This window comes from Aspergillus pseudonomiae (assembly GCF_009193645.1).
Source record: "Aspergillus pseudonomiae strain CBS 119388 unplaced genomic scaffold BDV37scaffold_13, whole genome shotgun sequence".
Taxonomy (NCBI): domain Eukaryota; kingdom Fungi; phylum Ascomycota; class Eurotiomycetes; order Eurotiales; family Aspergillaceae; genus Aspergillus; species Aspergillus pseudonomiae.
The window spans coordinates 439,459-459,093 of NW_022476005.1; the positions used below are offsets into that span (position 1 = coordinate 439,459).

The 19,635-nt window shown below is 48.6% G+C and overlaps 8 protein-coding genes across 8 annotated transcripts; 4 read left to right on the forward strand and 4 right to left on the reverse strand.

Moving 5' to 3' along the window:
• Positions 1-13: 13 nt before the first annotated feature.
• On the reverse strand, positions 14-655 carry BDV37DRAFT_280379 (PaaI family thioesterase; the record flags this gene model as incomplete). The annotated part of the gene is made up of 1 exon (XM_032086544.1): positions 14-655. The coding sequence occupies one exon, from the start codon at positions 653-655 to the stop codon at positions 14-16; it is 642 nt and encodes a 213-aa protein (XP_031944435.1).
• Positions 656-1,242: 587 nt separating this feature from the next.
• On the reverse strand, positions 1,243-2,259 carry BDV37DRAFT_40698 (peroxiredoxin-like family protein). Its single transcript, XM_032090588.1, has 2 exons — positions 1,908-2,259; positions 1,243-1,822 (listed from the first exon to the last, which is right to left on the reverse strand). Exons 1-2 carry the CDS (start codon positions 2,148-2,150, stop codon positions 1,325-1,327), a joined length of 741 nt encoding a protein of 246 aa, XP_031944436.1. The 5' UTR covers positions 2,151-2,259; the 3' UTR covers positions 1,243-1,324.
• Positions 2,260-3,147: 888 nt separating this feature from the next.
• Positions 3,148-5,217, reverse strand: BDV37DRAFT_280381 (Alpha/Beta hydrolase protein; the record flags this gene model as incomplete). The annotated part of the gene is made up of 3 exons (XM_032086545.1): positions 3,148-4,255; positions 4,309-5,075; positions 5,128-5,217. 3 exons carry the CDS (start codon positions 5,215-5,217, stop codon positions 3,148-3,150), a joined length of 1,965 nt encoding a protein of 654 aa, XP_031944437.1.
• Positions 5,218-5,654: 437 nt separating this feature from the next.
• Positions 5,655-7,788, forward strand: BDV37DRAFT_291360 (uncharacterized protein). The gene has a single exon (XM_032088919.1). It carries the CDS (start codon positions 5,980-5,982, stop codon positions 7,402-7,404), a length of 1,425 nt encoding a protein of 474 aa, XP_031944438.1. The 5' UTR covers positions 5,655-5,979; the 3' UTR covers positions 7,405-7,788.
• On the reverse strand, positions 6,986-7,788 carry BDV37DRAFT_241951 (uncharacterized protein). Its single transcript, XM_032081245.1, has 2 exons — positions 7,106-7,788; positions 6,986-7,005 (listed from the first exon to the last, which is right to left on the reverse strand). Exon 1 carries the CDS (start codon positions 7,753-7,755, stop codon positions 7,459-7,461), a length of 297 nt encoding a protein of 98 aa, XP_031944439.1. The 5' UTR covers positions 7,756-7,788; the 3' UTR covers positions 6,986-7,005; positions 7,106-7,458.
• A 712-nt stretch (positions 7,789-8,500) lies between these two features.
• Positions 8,501-14,209, forward strand: BDV37DRAFT_241952 (ankyrin repeat-containing domain protein). The gene is made up of 3 exons (XM_032081246.1): positions 8,501-9,508; positions 9,599-9,730; positions 9,819-14,209. Exons 1-3 carry the CDS (start codon positions 8,578-8,580, stop codon positions 13,961-13,963), a joined length of 5,208 nt encoding a protein of 1,735 aa, XP_031944440.1. The 5' UTR covers positions 8,501-8,577; the 3' UTR covers positions 13,964-14,209.
• Positions 14,210-14,219: 10 nt separating this feature from the next.
• Positions 14,220-14,665, forward strand: BDV37DRAFT_241955 (uncharacterized protein). The gene has a single exon (XM_032081247.1). The coding sequence runs from the start codon at positions 14,292-14,294 to the stop codon at positions 14,649-14,651; it is 360 nt and encodes a 119-aa protein (XP_031944441.1). The 5' UTR covers positions 14,220-14,291; the 3' UTR covers positions 14,652-14,665.
• A 518-nt stretch (positions 14,666-15,183) lies between these two features.
• Positions 15,184-17,666, forward strand: BDV37DRAFT_280384 (uncharacterized protein; the record flags this gene model as incomplete). Its single annotated transcript, XM_032086546.1, has 6 exons — positions 15,184-15,302; positions 15,351-15,546; positions 15,618-15,926; positions 15,974-16,460; positions 16,507-17,143; positions 17,192-17,666. The coding sequence occupies 6 exons, from the start codon at positions 15,184-15,186 to the stop codon at positions 17,664-17,666; spliced, it is 2,223 nt and encodes a 740-aa protein (XP_031944442.1).
• Positions 17,667-19,635: the final 1,969 nt, after the last annotated feature.

The window sequence follows — 19,635 nt, forward strand, 5'->3', positions numbered from 1 at the left end:
AAGTGGAACAGCGTTACATGGCGGTAGCCCTTTCACTGACCCATAAGGCCGAAGCCTCCGCTCGAGTGCGATTATCTTCCCCTAGAATCTTGGCGGCTAAAAACCACTTCCTGCCCTGCCTGCTTTTAAGCCAGGCGTGAACGAGAATGATGCCCGGTGATTCTACTGGCGCACGATATGAGGTATTAAGGTTAGCTGTATACAAGCGTAGTCGCGTCTCCGAGGATGCTGGTTCACTGTTGTGGAGCTGACAGGCCCAAAATTCGATACAGCATGCTAGTGCTTCGTCGAGAAGTGCGCCGAGTACGCCACCGTGGACGGTGTCGCGGAACCCATTTCCTCCTGAACCCAGGTGTACGAGTATGACGATATCTGGCCCAATCTGCTCTCGATCCCGATTCTCCCATGCAGGACGGTTACTTCGTAAGATTTCCTTCCTGATGAATGCAAGAATGTGCGGGAACGTATTAGGAGTGTTCATTGTTTCGCTGAAGAAGGTGTCCGATGGGTCGCTTTTCTTGTATCTAGATGGTAATGTGATAGGCTGGTAGGAGCTGGAGCCGTTCAAATATGGGAAGCTGCATGGTAAAGAGGCGAAGAAACTTAAAGATGCCTGCTCTGGTGGAACGGTGGTGAGGATGTCGATGAACTTCATATTCGTAGTCGTAAATCCCTGGGCTATACTTGTCGTTGTTCTTGCAATGATGTCAGAAATATATGTAAGTACATGTTGCTATCTGGCATGTAACCCATATACGGGACTGCAGTAGTCCTGTTTCAAGGTTCATTTCCGGGCTTCGGTCCGCCAAATCACCATACAGGGGAGCATATGAGTAAAGATTGGTTCCTTTTGTACTAAGCTGGTGTAGGATCGGCTCGCAATGGATGGTAGGTTTACGCTAATGTAGGTACAGTTATATATATACCCGAGGGCTCCGCAGAGGCCCTCATGCAATACTGCAACTGATGTGGAAGATTATGGCACACAGCCGTACCTAATTAATAACTTGTCTTGTCCTTCCCATCCTACTGTGGTGTATTGTCAAACAAGGAAAGCAAGATGCTGGGTGGTTTCCAGATCTGTGATTCCGATGGAAGCCGTCAGTTAATATGGGGGGAACAACTCGGTATGCCGACATTAGAGTAACATTGCAGCAACAGTTCTTGAACGGTTTTGTTTTGCTAATCATCAGGAGCTGTGGAAGAAGACACGTGGAACCGCCAGTAAATGTCAAAGCTTTGGTTGTATCACTGATATTTGAGCATTAATAGAACCACATCAAACACACGCCTTAAGCTAAAACATCATTCACGACATACACCTTCAATTGGGATCATTCGTCTGATGAATCCCCAACAACCGCATCAGGTCAGGGATCTCAGTATGATCCCGGGTCGTCTTCATCCGATGGCACCATGTTACCTCCTTTTCTTCCTTCCCCGTCGTCTCTTCGTTACCTTTAACCGGTTCGAACAGGAACTCCCCCCCGATCTGCTTGTAATACCCGCTCTTGTGCGCCAAGCCTGATGGTATATATTTCATAGCCTGAATCATTGATTCGCCGACAATCCGAGCCATGCCCTTGCGAATATAGGACGGTTGACTGCCAATGGCCAGCGAACACACCATGTCCAGGTCCTGGTACAGCTGTCTGGTGGGGTCCGTGTAGATTGGGAAGTGGCAGTTGGTTTCCTTCGCATACATCTCGATCAAGCCCGGATCGCCGCAGCCAATGATTACCACCGAGGTGCTTTGTGCCAGAGGTTCCAGCGCACTCGGGGTGATGGAGGCGGACAACGTTCGAAGAAACTCTTGGCAACTCTGTGAAGATCGGTAAGCGAGGTCTCTTCCTTCCGGGGGCTTCGTTCATTGCAGAGCCGCTGGAAAAGAGGCAGAATAAACGTACGCCACAGAAAAAGTGTCGCACGAAGATCAGTAGAACCCGTTGAGCTACACCAGGCCCGGAATGAAGGCTGTTGAACGAATGAGACTCGCCATGCCTATCTAATACGGAGTAGTTCTGGATCTTGCGTAAAGTTTCTACTGATGGGGGCTGATCACTGGTCTGGACTTCTCCTTGGAAGTCTTGCAGAGCTTCGCTGCCACTGGCTGTGTCCACCGCCGGCTTGGGATCGGCTGTAGCAGACATGGCATACTGTGAAATTATATAACTAAATGAGACAGGATGAGGAATTATAGCACGTCGAAGGGTACCACGCTAGACTTGCCAGGGTTTTCAAGTCTAGCACTCGGGATGCAGGGAAATGGGGGTGAGAGCGAACATCAGCGCGTAAGATGACTGACTGGGAGATATAAACCCCACCTGACCCCACCATCAACCTCAACCTGCCAAGGTGCACTATATACGATAGTAAAGGGTCTAGACAACCGCACAAAACTCTTCTTGAGTGTTGCTGACATGATCGTCATAGTTATTGCCCAATACAGATCTCACCCACCAGATAAACGATCACAGATGCCTCCACAACACTGCTAGGACCACATCATTGCCGGAGAGAACGAGGAGTAGAGGATACTGCACTTCGAATATGCTCAGATTCCAATACGCACCCATCTATTGGATCTACATAAATATGAGGGTGATCGTAATCTCTTTCCTCATCGTCCTTGCCTCCACTCTCATCCTTATCCTCATCACTGAAGGATCAGCACCCTCCACGCAGTCCCAATAGCCAAAACTTGTGCATACATGACATGCTTATGGTCTGGTACGTGGATAAATGCTCTAGCCTACATTCCTTTCGTTGTGAAGTAAATCCAATGTTCTTCTCTCACTTTTCTTGTACCTACATTATCGCATTCCATCGCTGGATTTAGTGATCTGGCCAGACATCCTATCATCACCATGAGTTGCATCAGTGTGGGGAATGACATGATTAGGGCCACCACAAGGATCTCGACGCCTCATCACGGGGAAAGCGGTTCGTTTCCAGAGCGATGCTTATCCTATGGCGAGGCCTGGTAAACGCCGGAAGGGGTTGTAGGCAGGCGGAGATGTCGAACACTTGAATGTCACAATACGCTGTGAATCAATGCCGGAAAGAACAGTGACTCCGTAGATAACATCACATACTAGAAAAAGCTACATACATGTACGATTGACCTCCTCATACCCCAAGCAGAGATCAAGTCAAATGACGCCTCCACCACTCCTCCTTCCGCTTGAACGACTCATAGATGGTTTCATGGCCAACCCAGCCGTGGCCCTCACCCTCAAACTCAACCACCTCTGCTACCCTCCCACACTTGTGCATCGCATCAGCCATCATCCGGGCTTGTGCAACAGGGACAACCATATCGGACGTGCCCTGCAGCAAAAGGAGTGGTGCCTTCATCTGCGCCGCAAAATGGCACGGACTGCGTCTGGTGAGTTCAGCATCTCTGTCCCCAGCCTTCGTTGTACTGAGTAAAATCCGATCCACATCGTGGCTTTCGAACTTGTAGGAATCGGCCTGCAGTGCCCGGACATCGCTGATGCCATAGGAACTGATCCCCGCCGCCCAAACGTCGGGATACATGTGCAGCGCCCGCAGAGTCAAATAGCCGCCTGCACTACCACCGTAAATCCCCACGCGCGCCTGATCGATCAGCCCGTTTGCCACCAGGAAGTCGACTGCGCTCACGGCATCGCCAACATCCACGAGTCCCCAGTGTCCCGAGAGACGTTCACGATATTCGCGACCGTATCCGGTGGAGCCCGTGTAGTTCAGAGCGCAAACGGCAAAGCCACGCGTGGTCCAGTATTGAATTTCGAGATTCAAAGCTGGGTTGACGCAGCCATTGGGCCCACCATGAACGTAGACCAGCGCGGGAGGAGGACCCTGATCGTCTGACTGATAATTCGGATTCTGTGGGGGGAAGTAGAACATGTATACGTCGCCGTCACACTGCGGGCCGTACTTTTGGGGTGCACGAAATTCCGTCGCGCGAGAGACATATTCAGGATCCAAGTGGAAGGATGCAGTGGAAGCCAGCACGCTTCTTTGAACGGAATCGGTGGGCGTAATGGATACCAGAGCCAACTCCTGTGGCGATGTTGCCGTCGAGCCAACGATGGCGAAGCTGGTCGGTGAAATACGGTAAATCCCATTCGCACGCGAGCCCAAATCGAGGTAGGGAAGGTCTAGCTGCCGAGCAGAGGATGTGGTGGTGTCAATCAGCAACACCCGACTCGTGGCGTGAGTGATGACGGTGGCGACGATCGTCGTTGCATCAAGGGAGGTATACGTGGAGCTGGTCGGGCTGTTAGTTTGACCACATATGAAACATGGAATCACTTGTAATACCTTCCAAGTTCCCATTCAGCTGTAGCAAAGTCTGCCTCTTCGAAGCCCTTCAGCGCCAACGGACGATGTGCGCCGTTATTGACGTTGAATGCATATAGCTGCCAGAACCCTGTCCTATCGCTCGCAAAGTAGAGCGAACCGTCCAAGCCCCATTTTGGCTGCGCGATACTCTCTTCCTGTGCTTTTCCTGCGACACGTCTCGAATCTTTCAGACACCCATCTTCCCATGTGGCCACATAGAGAACGGTTCCGGTCCATGGCATGTCCGGATGGGACCACTGAATCCAAGAGACATACTTCCCCGAGGGATCGAACTTCGGATGGGAGAAAAAATCGTCACCTTGGGCAATCGTGGTTTCCTCCCCAGTATTGATGTTGATGGCCACGAGGGAGTTATGAACCATAAATGCTTGGGTTTCCGGAGTGGCTTCACGATGGTCCTCCTTGATGGCCAGCATCCATTCTGCATCGATCGGATGAGGGCAGAAATCCGCATAGCGGACACCCTTGACCCCTTCCAGGACCAAAGTAAGTTTGCTGGACGCAGGATCCAGCAAGTAAATGCTGCTAGAGCCCTCGTCGGAAAACGAGATCAGCCCGTCCGGTCCTATGGCAAGGGAACCACCACCGAGCTCTTGCACCGTGGCGTGTGCACTAAGATCTTTCGGCAACACATCCCGACGTTCGCCATCCCAATGCTGGACGATAGCATGGCGGCCGTCCTCTGTCGGGTGGCATTCCACACAGTAGATGGCCCCCGTGGACTCCTAATTCTCATTAGTCCGATAGTGAGCTTAAGGAGCTGGGACTAGGACCCACATTGACGACCACTTCGTGCAGGGATATGCTACTGCTTGACAATAGTTCGGGGGTGAGTGGGCTATTCCAGCGTCCGTAGGGTATGGTCATCTTGAGTCGTCATATATCGCGGAGTGGTTGTTGTCAACTGGTCCACACTTGCGAGACGGGAGATTCAGTTCTAGAGTTATTTAATCGGTCAAAGTATTTTTCCGTCCCAATTGCTCGTATAATCATTATGTAAAATATTAAAACAGGGAACAAGAGGAAGCTAAAACCTCGTCGTCAGTTATAATCTGTCCAGTTACAAGACTGATGGATAAATTGTATTTGCGTGGACTTGTGACGGTGACTGGAAAAATGGAGAATTCTGGAAATACATACAAGGTGGCCCACTGATCGACATGTATTCTAATATCTTTCGAGCAATGAAGGATATCCTCTTAGTATTTGTCTCTTGAAAAGCTTAAATCACATAGAGATGCTCTGAGTGGCCTAGGATATCTGGCGAACCAGATTGTAACTCGACTCAAAGGTTTGGATCCATTGAGTGCCCATGTGGTGTCCCAAAAAGCATCTGGCGATTTAGGACTTCCATAGCAAGGTCATATATGAGATCGGCTGTTAATTGTTATGTATTCAAGCCACGGATGCTAACGTAGTTGACGTAGTTAGCGAATTGTATAAAAAATCCTTTTTCATATCAGTAGCGCACGGTCACCAGTCGATCAACGGAGACCACCGTAAATGTACGTTAATTAACATGAACAACCACAAGCCGGCGGTAAATTTACCGGTAATGCTGACAGTCAAGTTTTGTTCGCGATCTGTTTGAACTCTGTTTACCGATCGCCTGAATTCGCTGCGTTGAAGATGGATCGTCTACCGGTAGAGATTCTCCTGTCCATCATCCAGGAAATTCCCAACGCACGAGACCGACTGAATCTAGTCCAGACATGTCGGCGCTGGCGTGCCTTATTCCTGAGAATTGCTTTCTGCTCGATCCGCCTCGAATGGCTTCAGCTTCGGCGTCTGGCCGTGGCGGCCCTTGCCAACCCGGTCATCAGGTCCTCCATCCGCAATATTTCGATGGAGATCGCCGCAAGGGAAGGTTCACCGAGCGCATTAGGCTCGGCAGTTCAGAACTTGATAGATCTCATCAGCGAGTCGCCCGTAGAATATGATGCATGGCAAAAAGCGCTCTCCAAAAACCAGGGTGAAACGTGGATTGCTCTTCTAATGGCTATTCTCCCTAACCTAACTGCACTTTCAGCGCAACATGGCCACCCCGCAGGCTGGATCACCCGGATTGTTGCGAAGGCTGCGTGGAAGCAATTGCCTTTCGATCCCAGCACTCTCCCGGCCTTGCAGCGATTAGAAAAGCTCGACCTTACCTGGCGTGGTCTTTCCACAGTTCTGGGCCACCGCGAATACCTCCCCTTGTTCCACTTGCCTTCCCTTCGCACTTTGCGACTGGGGCCAGTACAGGAGCTTCACTCCCCCTACAATGCAGCGGACCACCCCGCCTTCCTTCCAGTCCCAGGTACGTCGCCGGTCGAGGACTTAGTCATGGACTTCGTTTGCAACGGAAGGCATGGGATGGCCGATTTCATTACCTCCTGTGCCAACCTTAAGCACTTTGTATACCAGCATACGAACAACATTACCTGGGTTTCCCGACAGGACGAGGAGGATTTGGCGGGTGTAGACGCTAGCTTTCGGCCTTGGTGCTTCCATGAGGCGCTCCAAACACAGAAGCACAGCCTGGAAGTTCTCCACCTGAATGACCTGGGGGAGGCTTCCACCCCTCGGCGAAGTCATCTGTATAGAGAAGCTGTCGATACCATCTCGCATGATCGGTGGTTCGGGTCGCTGGTGGACTTTCGCAAGCTGTGGCATCTACGCATTCGCGTCAGCAACCTTATCAATTTCCACCCCAAAGAGACAGAGGATATGATCCCGCTAGGAGATATTCTGCCTAAGAGCTTGAGAGTTTTACATCTAGCTGACTGCAACGAGGACCACTGTACTGTATTGGTCACCCACCTCGAGGATCTTCTTGATCGGCGAGAGGAACAGTTTCCAAATCTACACTCCTTACTCGTCTCTCCTGAACGGGAGGAACCACACGGAACGAGAATTTGCATTAAGGAGTCCTTCAGGAAGCAATGGACGACCCTCGGGGCAATGTGTGACCGGGTTGGTGTTCGGTTCTCTCTTGGGATTGGGGAAAAGATGGCAACAAATGTAAAGCATTGGTCTCCGGGAAGAGTTGTAGACGAGGCTTCGTTGAGTTGATTCGACATATACCCTAGATGGACCGGCAATAGCCTCACCGATATTCCATGCAGCCTATACGTCTCTCCCATCATCTCGTACTCCCGTCCACCATGCCCGGATTTCTTGATACCACGTCCAGCTTTCTACAGCACCGGCCCCGGCAAGAACAGCAATGAGGACTGTTTTGCCCATCTGAGTCTTGAAGCTGAGATCATACTTCCAGTAGTCCTCTCTCCTATCGTTCGGTTGTTTCTTTTTATGGGTGTGGTCTTGGTTTTGTAGAACGGTCCGCGTGGAGAATGATGCTGTGGCCCAAGGCGGGTGGCTATGAATGATGCCATGGAAGGGCTTGACACGTAACAAGGCCATGTCGTTCGCACTCGATGATTCTGTAGGATAGCTACAGTCAATATTCATTGGGCCATACAAATGAGGTCCGGATTTGTTTGTAGTACCTCGGATACAATGGCAGGACTTGAGGACTTGTAGAATACATCCTCCAGCTTGTTTATCAGTGAGTCAGCCCATATCAATGGCGCGGGGTAAAAGCCCTAGGCCCTTAATTAGCCGGTAATTCTGGCTAAACTGGTATAGTCTATTGAGGTCCAAAGCATCCCCGATAAATGGATTGATATTGAGTCTGATGCGGGATATGGAGTACAACCTGCCAGGATATCAGCTACGTCTACCATTGGAGATAGGAACAAGAAGTAGCCCTCGAAGAGTTTTGTCTTGGTACTCGGGTTCACAGTCTCTGAATCTTCATTCTTACTAGCTATACCATATTAGCTTCTCTAAATTACTATTGTTCTCTGTATACTGGGAGTCGAACTTCACATTGCTCGTATATTATTAAAGGGGCTATGGTTGCATTTGGCAGTGATAGAATGACTGTTAGAGCATTGAGTGTAATAAATTGCCAGCACAATACAGAGATATTATTCTATATACCGCAATTACTTCAATTATTTCAATCCAAAGGACTTGATTAGGTTTGATGAAATCACGAGGTGCAGGACTAGTCCGGGTTGAGATGAACATGTGAGGGGCTGTTTTCGTCTCAGTTGCAATTCTCTGCATGTCCTCCTCACATCGTTATCTCTTGACACATTTGCGACGACCTCTATGTCGCATGCTCTGCATGACAACTGTCCCACCAGCTGGCCGTGATGTACCTTGCGCGATCCCAGAATGCTCTCCTCCAACCGGACATACGATGACTACACGGTCGGGTGGATCTGCGCGTTACACATCGAGCTGACGGCCGCCATGGCTATGCTCGATGTAATCCACCCCTCTCTTCCGCCGCGCGACGGAGACGACAATCATTATACCCTTGGTCAAATCGGTACTCACAATGTCGCGGTCGCGTGCCTTCCGGCCGGCCTGAAAGGCACGAACTCCGCTGCCACGGTCGCTGCCCAGATGAGAGCGACGTTCGGCTCCATTGGATTTGGATTGTTGGTCGGAATTGGTGGCGGAGTACCAAGTGACTTACACGACATTCGACTCGGAGATGTGGTGGTTGGAATGCCCGGTGTGAGATCCGGAGGGATAATTCAGTATGACTTCGGGAAGACGGTCGCGGAAGGGAAATTTGTACACACCGGGTACCTCAACACTCCGCCGGTGGTGCTGCTCACGGCCATGAATACTCTCCGCGCACGTCTGGAATTATCCGGCGAAGGTCAGGTCTTGAAAACCCTAAGCCCAAATCTACCGGACAGCTTTTCTAAGCCGTCCGCGCCAGACCAGCTCTTCAAGGCGGAGTACAGTCATGTTGGTGGAGTCTACACATGCCAGGAATGCGATTCGAGCGAGGAGGTCGCCCGAGAAAACCGGCAGCACTCGTCACCCTTCATTCACTATGGAACGATCGCCTCCGGGAACGAGGTCATGCGGGATGGCCGAACACGCGACAGACTCAGGGATGAATATGAAGTTTTATGCTTTGAGATGGAGGCGGCGGGTCTTATGAACACGTTTCCCTGCGCTGTTGTTAGAGGTATTTGTGATTATGCCGACTCGCATAAAACCAAACGATGGCAGAGTTATGCAGCTGCCACGGCTGCTGCGTACGCCAGGGACCTGCTATTTGTCGTGGATAACACTGCATCTGCGAGTAAGTTCTATATGTTTAATTACCAGTTCGCTTCCTTTACACCTTGCCTGCACTGCACGGATCATTAACCAAGTGTCTGTTCACGAAAAGAGTCCCGGAAAAGAAAGCCACAGCCAGACGAATGGAACGTCGGCTCCTCAACGAAGAGGCGGATGTCTCGGGTATTCAAGGAAGAGGATGGTGATGGTTCTGGCTGGACCGCACGCTTCGGTCAGATATCCGGTATGTGTCAGATACTGCAAAGAAATTCGGCGTGGAATGTAGCATCACAATTGAAGGGGTACTGAGCTAGTACTGATGTTTAAGCTAGGGCGCGACCATTCCACAGCAGAAACCAAGTGCCTAGCGGCATTTGATGTATGTGCGTACAAAGAGCATAAAAATAGAAATGATAATCGCTACGAAGGAACCTGTGAATGGTTTCTCCAAGACCCCAAGTTTATTCACTGGAGAGACAGCGCCCAGTCTTCTCTGCTTTGGGTATCCGCTGACCCTGGGTGTGGGAAGTCAGTTCTGGCCAAATCGTTGATTGACGGGGAGCTTCGGATGTCCACACACCGTACGACATGTTTTTTCTTCTTCAAAGACGACAATCCTGAGCAAAGCTCATTAGAAAATGCCCTGTGTGCAATTCTCCATCAACTCTTTTCTGCACATCGGAACCTCATCAAATGTGCGTTGCCTGACTTCAATGCGGACAAGGCTAGCTTTGTAAAATCAGCACACAGGCTGTGGGAAATACTTCTAGGTGCGATTCGCGATACGGATTCCACCAACTTTGTTTTTATTATCGACGCCTTGGATGAGTGTGAAAGGAGAGGCCGCCATGAACTGATCGAGCGTCTTACATGCCTCCACAGCGAGTCAGACAAACGATTCAGTAGAGCCAAATTCTTGGTAACTAGCCGTCCGCACTCGGACATTGAACGGCGATTTGAAAGCTACCCATCCATCCGTTTAGCTGGAGAGGAAAAGATAGGAACAATAAGTGACGAGATAGACGTCGTGATTACAGAAAAGCTCAACCAGTTACAGACTTCTCTTGACCCAGAAATACAAAGATATTTGCGTGAGAAACTTCAGAGTACGAAGCAACGGACATATCTGTGGGTGAGACTCATCTTCCAGATGATTGAGGAAGTCATCGATGAGCGATATTATCTTACTGAAGAGGATGAGGAGGTCAGGGGGCTGTTCGAAAGCTTGCCGGCAAGTGTTGACCAGGCGTATTCGAATATTCTCCAGAACACGAAGAAGAGCGGACCAGCGGTAAGAATTCTGGGGATTGTTCTAGCGGCAACGAGACCACTTACTGTACGGGAGTTGAATGTTGCCCTCTCGTTAAAGGGTAAAGAGTTCAGTCCCATGGATGTCCACCTTGTTCCAGAAAGGGAGTTTCGCATCCGAGTTCGAAACCTATGTAGTCTCTTTGTGACCGTCGTTGACTCAAAGGTCTACTTAATCCATCACACAGCGAGGGATTTCCTCATGTCTACTGCTCTGCGAGCAGGTGCGGCTAGTGGTTGGAAAGGTTCAATTAGCCTGAGCCAGAGCCACCAGATAATCATGAGCCAGTGTGCCATTTACCTGCGGATGCCATTCTTTGATAACCAGAGGATCATCAGGGATCAAACATTGGAGCTTCGTCATCGACCGTGGAGTGATGACATAGCCGAAGATACCCATCCGTATCCATTCCTGGATTATGCGGCGAAGAATTGGGTAAACCATCTTCATGCGTCTGGCCGCGTATCGTCAGAGGTTATTCTGCTACAGGACCTTTGCCATACAGGGTATCATAGGTTTCAAACATGGTTCCAGATATACTGGTCATCTAAAAAGTCTCGGTGCCCTCGCGGATTTACTGACCTTATCGCTGCTGCGTATTTCGGCTTTGCAGATCGTGTGAAAGCCCTGCTTGAAGAAGGAGCAAATAAAGATGAGAAAGACTTAACGTATGGCCGGTCTCCCCTTCTCTGGGCTGCTTATTGCAATCAGTTCGCTGTGGTACAGCTCCTCCTTGGCAACGAAGTGAATCGTAATCTTGCCGACAATGAAGGTCGAACAGCAACTTCGCTTGCCGCAGAGGCTGGCGCTGCTGATATTGTGGCAATGCTGGTTCGCGTGGGTAGTGACTTAACCTTGAAGGATCTCAACGGCTGGTGCCCTTTGATGTGGGCAGTGGATAGGGCCCAGATCTCGGTAGCGAAGGTTCTAATGGATCATAAAGTCGACATCAGCTCCCGCGACCGTTACGGTAAAACATCTTTGTGGGTGGCTGTAGAGAAAGGCAATGATGTTTTATTAGAAGCCCTCCTTCAACAAGGAGCAGATCCGAACATTCGGGTTGGCTTTGATCAAACTCCATTATCCTCAGCCATCGGGAAATGCCAGCGGAGGATGGTGAAACTTCTCCTAGATCATGGTGCTGAAGTCAAATCCACGATTGGCTTCGGCACAACCACGGTTTGTCTAGCAGCGGAAAAGGGGGATCTCGAGATAACCAGGCTTCTTGTCCAAAAGGGCGCCGACCCAAGCGCTCCCGACCGAAATGGCCAGACAGCTATCATGATTGCTGCCGAACATGGTCACGAAGGAGTTTTCAACTACTTGCTCCAAAAGGGTGTGAGCCTTGATTCTGGCGGCCAAACCCCGTTGTTCGCGGCTTTAAAAAATGGACACGAAAGCATTGCCGATCGACTAATTCGCAAACTCAGGGCGACTTCCTCTGGTACAAGCATTATCAGAAAGACCATGCTGCAAGCTGCAGCCCAGGGACTCCAGCAAATTGTTGAATTCTTGTACTTTACAGCGTTGGACATTGGATCCCGACAAGAATGTGCGATGGAGGCCCTTACGTCAAGCATATCATCGCGACATATGTCGACGGTAAGATTTCTACTTGACCAATTGCTGGGGATTGACATGCAGGACTATGGGGCAATGGCTCCTATTTTGATGGCTATTGAGTATGGCAACTATGAACACGTTCAAAGAGTATTTCAGGACAAAGTTATCAAGCACTACAGCACTGACACTACCGATGAAATAACCCAATCTGAGGAAACAGCGATTGATCGGAGATCGGCCATCAATGACCTCCTACAGCATGGTTGGGAGCCAGCTCGCAGTGACAAAGATGGCAATACAATGCTAGAGATTAGCATAATCCACAACTGGTACCCAAGGATTGCCTGGGAACTGCTACAACTGCGAGTATTCCCAGCAGATATCTTGAAGCGTTGCGCCCGTCGGTGCGTCAGAGAAGGCCACCCGACTGCTTTGAAAGCTCTTCTGCAATACTCTCCTGACGAAGTGCTGGAATCCCAGATTATAACCGACCTTTTCAAAGAGGCAATTGACAAGGAAGATGTAGGTACAATTACCCTGCTAATTAGCTTTCGGGGTAAAAGTGATAGTATACTTCGCAGTCTTTACCTCCGCGCGATCAAGGATGGGTTAGTCGACATGGCCAGCATTCAGATCGAAGAGGGGGGGTTCTCGGAGTCTCAATTAAACGAACTTCTTTCAATCGCCTGTGTGCAGTGTAGGGCGGGGATAGTCAAGGCATTGCTTAGCGCAGGCGCAGGCGCTAAGAAAGATAGAGAGGATCCCAACGTCACGGAAGCCTTGAATGCTTCAATGAAACAGAACGACACCCGTATCATGCAGCTATTATTGAAAGGTGGAACATATCCTACGAAACAGCTGGAAAAGATCATGCTGTGGGCATGTCATCATGGCTTCATCGAAATTGTGGAACCGCTACTGCACGCTGGTGTCTGTCCAACATATGTGAACGAACAAGGAGACAGTCCTGTTTCAATGGCTTTGATGGGCCATCACGATGATATTGTGAAACTGCTCAGTACCTGGATGGATAGCCCGACCCCAGGCGCTGCTATGGCTGAAGGGAATGTGACGAAAGCGAATCAAGAGCGAAGCAACCCCAATATCTGGTCAGCAGCTCCAAAGAGAATAAGAATTGTCGATATGACGCGAATTGAGGGAGATTACCGGATGCAAACATCTATGATGTTTACAGCCATTCGGTTTGATGACCGCGATCTGATGGCCGACGTGTTACAGTCAGGGATTGTCAATCTTGACCTTGATGACGATGATCGACGGACAAACTTGTTCACACCACTCACTTGGGCTGTGTGGTCTGGCAACTTGGATATAGTACAGATGCTGCTCGATAGCGGGGTCAATCCCAACACATCCGGTTCATTCGGAGAAACCGCTGTTTCACTGGCCATCCGTGCCCGCCAGGAGCTCATTTTAAAGCTTCTCATTGCCCACGGCGCGTACTGCAACTTCCAGGACAAATGGGGAAAGACTCCATTGGTTTGGGCTGCACGATACAACACTCCTATGATTCCACTCTTACTGGAACGGGGGTTTAAGAATCCCGTACGATATATTTCATATTTGAACACTACGCTGAAGTAAGACGTATGGCCCAGGTTTGCTGCGTTCTTTAAGCATCTGTTCAATCTTTCCGTTGTGGGTTGCTGGCCTTGGTTGGGTCGACCTAGACGGTTAGGGTCGAAGTGAATTGCGGCACAAGATCGACGTCTTGTGAGAACGAAGAGAATAAAGCTCCGCGCAACACTAGTCCAGTGCTGAATTTAACGACTGATACTGCGACTGGAACAGAGTTGTTACTATTTGGGGTTTCTTATGATCTTAGGCGGTCAATATCGGGACGAGCAGGAATGCTTGTCTGACAAAGGGATGCGCCTGCGGAACCTAAAGTAGAGATTTCCACCCATAGTTGATGTACTTTGCTGATCAATCGAGCCAGGCAAAGGAGGACCTCCAGGGACCCGCGGCAGAAGCGAAGGCGAAGCCATTCCTTCAACCCGCGCCCGACAACGACACTTCCTGCATGACGTTCGACCGGGGCAGTGAGCGCTGCGTTGGGACTAGGTACTACTGTACCAACGATATCATGAAGTTCCCGTACACCGATGAGGATGGCAGTGTCTACAAAAGCGCTGCTGAGTGTCTGGTGCATCCACGCAATGGTCTGACAACCCACGGTAGCATTCAGAACATGTGGGTCCAGGAGGAAAGCGGGAGAGTGTTCCAGGCGTGTCCAAATGTGTCTGTTATTATATTAACCCCCTGGCGGTAGATTCAACATCTGGGCCAGTTTTACTTTCTTTGTGGATTCACCAGCATGCTGAGAAATATAGGCCTCTCTACCTTGAGATCACGGCGTAGATTATCTCAATTTGTAGGGGGAATCAATGTCTGGGTTGTTGTTCTATCTCACACTCCTAGAACCTAGACCTTCTTGACCAATATGCTCCCCAGCTGCGCTCTCAATCCTGGTCCCGGTGGTAGAAGCAAAGGAATGAAAAAAAAAAACATACAACAGCATTAGTATGACTGTGCTCACCCAAGGCTAGTCGTGGGCGTCTCGCCGCTCTTAGCGGTCCTTCAGGGCTCTCTTCAGGGACCTGAATATTCTTCACCCAAAAGGCTCGGAAAGCGTATTTGCACATCTGCGCGCTAAGGAAGACCACCATAAATATTAGACAGCATGGGGTCTGTGATATCTCCTATTCTATATTCGCTCTGTCTGATCAAGCTCTGTTTTCAAGCTTATCCCTAGAAGTGATTGCTATCTTTCTTTACCCCAATCGAGATTCAGTAACCGCGCCATGTTACCAGAAGGCTTTACGACAATCAGACTCGAAAACCACAATGATTCCAAAATACGACGATCTGTTCTTGACCGTACTGAAAGGGAATATGATCGAGTTCTCGAGTACTTTGATATGTATGGGATATCTCATCTAGATCTATTGATCACTGCTAAGTATGCCAGCTTTGTCGAAAATCACGCAGGCGCTGTTTCGCCGCCAGATATCCGGACTTATAAAGGTTTTATGGAATTCCTAGGGAGGAATTTAAAAGGGCGCCTTAGTAAAGGCGGGACTCCAGTTTTGAGTACCCTTGACGGAATGAGGAGAGATCTGGACGCAGGCCTTGCCCGCCGGCGGGACTATCATGTTCCAGAACATGTCAGTACAACAATTAGAGAAGTTGGTCGTCTTACCCTTGACTATCTTTGGCAATCTAACAAACTACCTAGTGGATGAAGAAGGATCTCAAGCGACTATTGAATATACCTGATATCCAAATGTCAAGAGATGGGTTCTCTCGGAACGATCTCAGAATTGTCCAAAGGTACCTGTGGTGCCAGGACTCTTATGAGTACCGTGGCGTGTACCCAGAGAGGTCTAGAGTGGAACTCAGCATATCTATGCTGCTGTACTGTTTTACATCGGCTAGGACAGGTGAGGTATACGAGTCTACAGCTCGTCGAAGTTTGGCCCGGGAGTATGACGGTTCCGAAGTAGAAAAGAATTTACGCGCAGCTGTCATGGCAGCATGCTACAAGGTACGAGCCGTGTTGTCGATTTCTTATTTATACTGATTTTGTTACAGCACTTTCACCTTAGTATCGAGTGGGTTGGAGGTGAAGTCATGCTTGTTCTCAACTACGACCGAGACTATTTGAAAGGGTTCTGGAGAAAGCAGCAATCTGACCTCCCAGTACACGGCTTCTATGAGAAATATACAGAAGAGATCCCGCTTTTACTGAACCTTCTAACATTTTTCCTTCCTTTGGCCTCAGCTGACCAGGCCTTCCGTGACTATAAGTCCGCGGATGAGATCTTGGACAGAGTAGACTTACTAGATGCTACTCTCCAAGAAGGGGATCAAAAGTCTATTGATACTATCCATTTCAAGCCGCATATATTGAACATGCCGGTTTTTCGCCCACGCGATGAGCAAAATATCGCGGACTCGACTGGGAGATCAAGAGGAGCCGATGCCTTTGGTAAAATGTTTGCGGCGCTTGGTCACCGAGCAGGCTATCCGGATAATATAACTGTCCGGGCATGTCGCCGATCAGCACTTATGGAGGCTGGTACGTATTCTTTCTATAGGCAATCTCTAATACTAAACCTTATTAGACAAGTATCACTCAGAAACAGCGCGTATGAAGTTCTCTGGACAATCAAGGCGAGATACTTTCGGAAAGTCCTACGCTCATCGAGTTGTTGAGGTAGATGGGGCGGCTTCCTTTCTTGGAATAAAAAGCCGACGTGATCACATTGAGAACAACCGCAGTATGGGTGCTCGTCGTAACCCTCAGCTTTACCAGTCCTTGCCGGCTAAAGAACAAATTAAGTTCCAAAACCGTGAGGACATTGTTCGACTTGATACCGAAATACAAGCATTAAAGAAACAGGTAACAGGGTTGAATGACGAGGATGTTAAGTCCCTTCACCGGCAGCGGCGTCATCTCGAAACACAACGACAGCGGCTCTACAAGGATGAATTAGCCCGCCTACGACTAGATCAACCTCGCCGGCCAGAATTGACAGCCGATAACGTTAAACAAACAACTTTTTACTACACGCGAAAAGTTATGCCAGAGCGTGATTTGCTAGCGGAAATTCTCCCTCACACCGCCGAGTTACGCAGTCCCACTGGACGCATGGCACTCCGTGCCCTGGAGGCCATCTGCTCTCAAATGGGTACTGTTTATTACCTATCAAGCATTGCACCCGTGGATGGGAAGTGTCTCTGTGATGAACCTATTGAAAAGTAAGAATTCCCCAACTTTGCTGTGGCAATAGATATTTATACAGCTAGATATCACCCCCACCGACGGTGGTTGCATCTGTATCGCTGCTATGCGAAAAAGCTTGCCGCGATGGGTAATGACAACTTTGCGGAACTTTGTGTCGACTGCGATCTATGGTATAACGACATTGAAAAGTGGACCAGGCATTGCGAAGAACATCTCGGTGACAGTTCTACGTTGCTTCGTTGCGACCCAATTGTGTTTCGTAATGCTCCTGTTAAAGCTGGTCTCTGTCCATTCTGCCTGGGAGAGGAGATTATGGGCCCTCGTAAACGGATGACACAGTATCTTGATCGCAGCGATTGGTATAACCATATCCAGTCGCATCTCAGCCACAAAGCCCTGTTAGGGATGTTTCACTGTCGTCATCCCGCTTGCCAGGAAGACTTTCAAAGCCTGGCAGATCTGGAAAGCCACCTCCGTGATGTACACTGTTATAACCCCCCACGCGGGATGAAACGAGCCATGCGGTCCAGCAAGTAGGAAGGTTTGACAAGAAACTAGGAATCTCTAGTAATAGTTGTGGGTATTGAGAATCATTGTGTCGTGTGTATGGTCTATTCGTTTCGAGTTCAGTTAGTGGAAAGCAGTCCCCCAGCAGTACTTAATCTAAAGAATATTAAGACAGCGTATCCCTATTAATACTGTCATCTATGCTTGCTTCCATCTTGCCAACTCAATAGCATATCTACCTAGCCGATTAGTACTTACGGCTTGCCTCATCCTCTATACCCAAAGCTGCGATTTCTTAAAGCCCTCTCAGCAAATGGAGCTGAATAACTCCTAAGGTATCCTGGAAATAATACGTTAATACAATAGACTATTCTTTTATACTTCTTCACATACAAAATATATTCGACTAACATAGAATTGGTCACTAGTGGCGATGTCCAGTCTCATTTGCAACCAATGCAACTATCTGGCGAAGAGAAGGATACCATTGGCTAACCCCGAGAGCCATGAAGATGTGCTTTATAAATCAGTATTATTGAAGGCCAATACTGGGATTAACTTACACATAAGAGTTCGTCAATACAAGCTCGTTGCGTTAAAGCTTGAAAGTCCCGGATCTCTCGACTCCATCTTTCCGGCCTCATCAAGACAATCATATTAGGCTCCCCAGAGGCAGTCTCCGGCTCCATAAGCTCCATCATCATAAAGCCTATGGCCGAAATGGTATTCGGCTTGGACACTTGATTCGCTTCAAGCATATAAGACCCGACATTTGCTGATTTCTTAGTATCTTTTACCAAAAGCCACATTGTACCATGTGAATGGAAACACACCTATCTTAATGCAGCCAGCCTTTGTAAGATAAATATTTTCAAGAGATATATTCACGTCACCAATGTGGAGGGTTAGGTGGAAATAGTGTAACCCGTAGAGAACCTAATACATGGATTAGTGATGTATAAATACCACTCCTTACTTCCTGTATGAGCACTTGCCTCTTTGCAGATATAGGATATAAATTTCTCTTCTAACTCCATGTACTGTCGTACCTGGTACAAAGAAACTTCCGTTTTCTCATATATCAGAAGTATTTCGTTCGCATCGACAAACACGGCCAACAAGTTCACCAGGTTAACATGGGATGTCTTTACGAGGTGATGTTTAAGCATTTTCTTCTTGACTGCTTGCTCCTTAACAGCCACTGTTTGCCTTGAACCATAGTTATTCCATGTCAAGCAGGTGTTCTTAGAGTCGTTTTGATACCGAGACTCGGTGTATCGTGTTCCAGCTGAGAGTTCCTTGGAAACAACAAGATTATTACTATCGGACTGCTCAAAGCGCATACTATTATCTTTGATATGTAGCGGAAGCCGTGGCGGTTTGAAACGAGGCATAACTCCCTGCACGGTGTTAGATACTGGCAGTTATAAAGTTATTTCAACAGTCATAGGTATACTTCATGGTCTTTCGTATGTGATCGAAACCTCATAGTGTGAACAGGACTCAGAAAAGGCACTGTGCTAAGTACGGATCCGTTGGGCTCTGCTCAGGCAAAGGACTTATATGTAACTAGAAATAAAATTCATTTGATACTAGCCTACCGGCCGACAACGGCTTCTAAATCTAGAAGTTTGTGGGCGAAGCGCCCACGAACACTCGAGGTTAGTACGGGCTTGCAGCCTGGTTACATAGGATACTAATTATAGCATTAAGAACACCACAAGAAAAAGAATATACCAAAAATAGTACGCCAACCAATGCAGCTAAATGCACAATAAATTAGAACCACAAAACTAAAACTGACTTATTGTATATAGTTTGTCCTATCCGGAGAACTCTCATCTGTAGCCATGGATTGATTAGTATTTATCCTGAGTCATTTACTTTAGCTCGTGGGTCGGGCAGTCTTTTAAAGTTTCGTTACGTTAGCTGCTGTGTGGCCAAATAAAAAAAGAAATAACAATTATAACATATATTAAGCTCACTGCGAGCTTTGAAG

Bases quoted from the DNA above. Each gene is read 5' to 3' on its own strand.
- BDV37DRAFT_241951 (XM_032081245.1), bottom strand. From the start codon at position 7,755: ATGGCCTTGTTACGTGTCAAGCCCTTCCATGGCATCATTCATAGCCAC.
- BDV37DRAFT_40698 (XM_032090588.1), bottom strand. From the start codon at position 2,150: ATGTCTGCTACAGCCGATCCCAAGCCGGCGGTGGACACAGCCAGTGGC. The intron at 1,823-1,907 runs GTACGTTTATTC...CGATCTTCACAG, and splicing joins TGCGACACTTTTTCTGTGGC to AGTTGCCAAGAGTTTCTTCG.
- BDV37DRAFT_241952 (XM_032081246.1), top strand. From the start codon at position 8,578: ATGCTCTCCTCCAACCGGACATACGATGACTACACGGTCGGGTGGATC. The intron at 9,509-9,598 runs GTAAGTTCTATA...GTTCACGAAAAG, and splicing joins GGATAACACTGCATCTGCGA to AGTCCCGGAAAAGAAAGCCA. The intron at 9,731-9,818 runs GTATGTGTCAGA...TGTTTAAGCTAG, and splicing joins ACGCTTCGGTCAGATATCCG to GGCGCGACCATTCCACAGCA.
- BDV37DRAFT_241955 (XM_032081247.1), top strand. From the start codon at position 14,292: ATGTACTTTGCTGATCAATCGAGCCAGGCAAAGGAGGACCTCCAGGGA.
- BDV37DRAFT_291360 (XM_032088919.1), top strand. From the start codon at position 5,980: ATGGATCGTCTACCGGTAGAGATTCTCCTGTCCATCATCCAGGAAATT.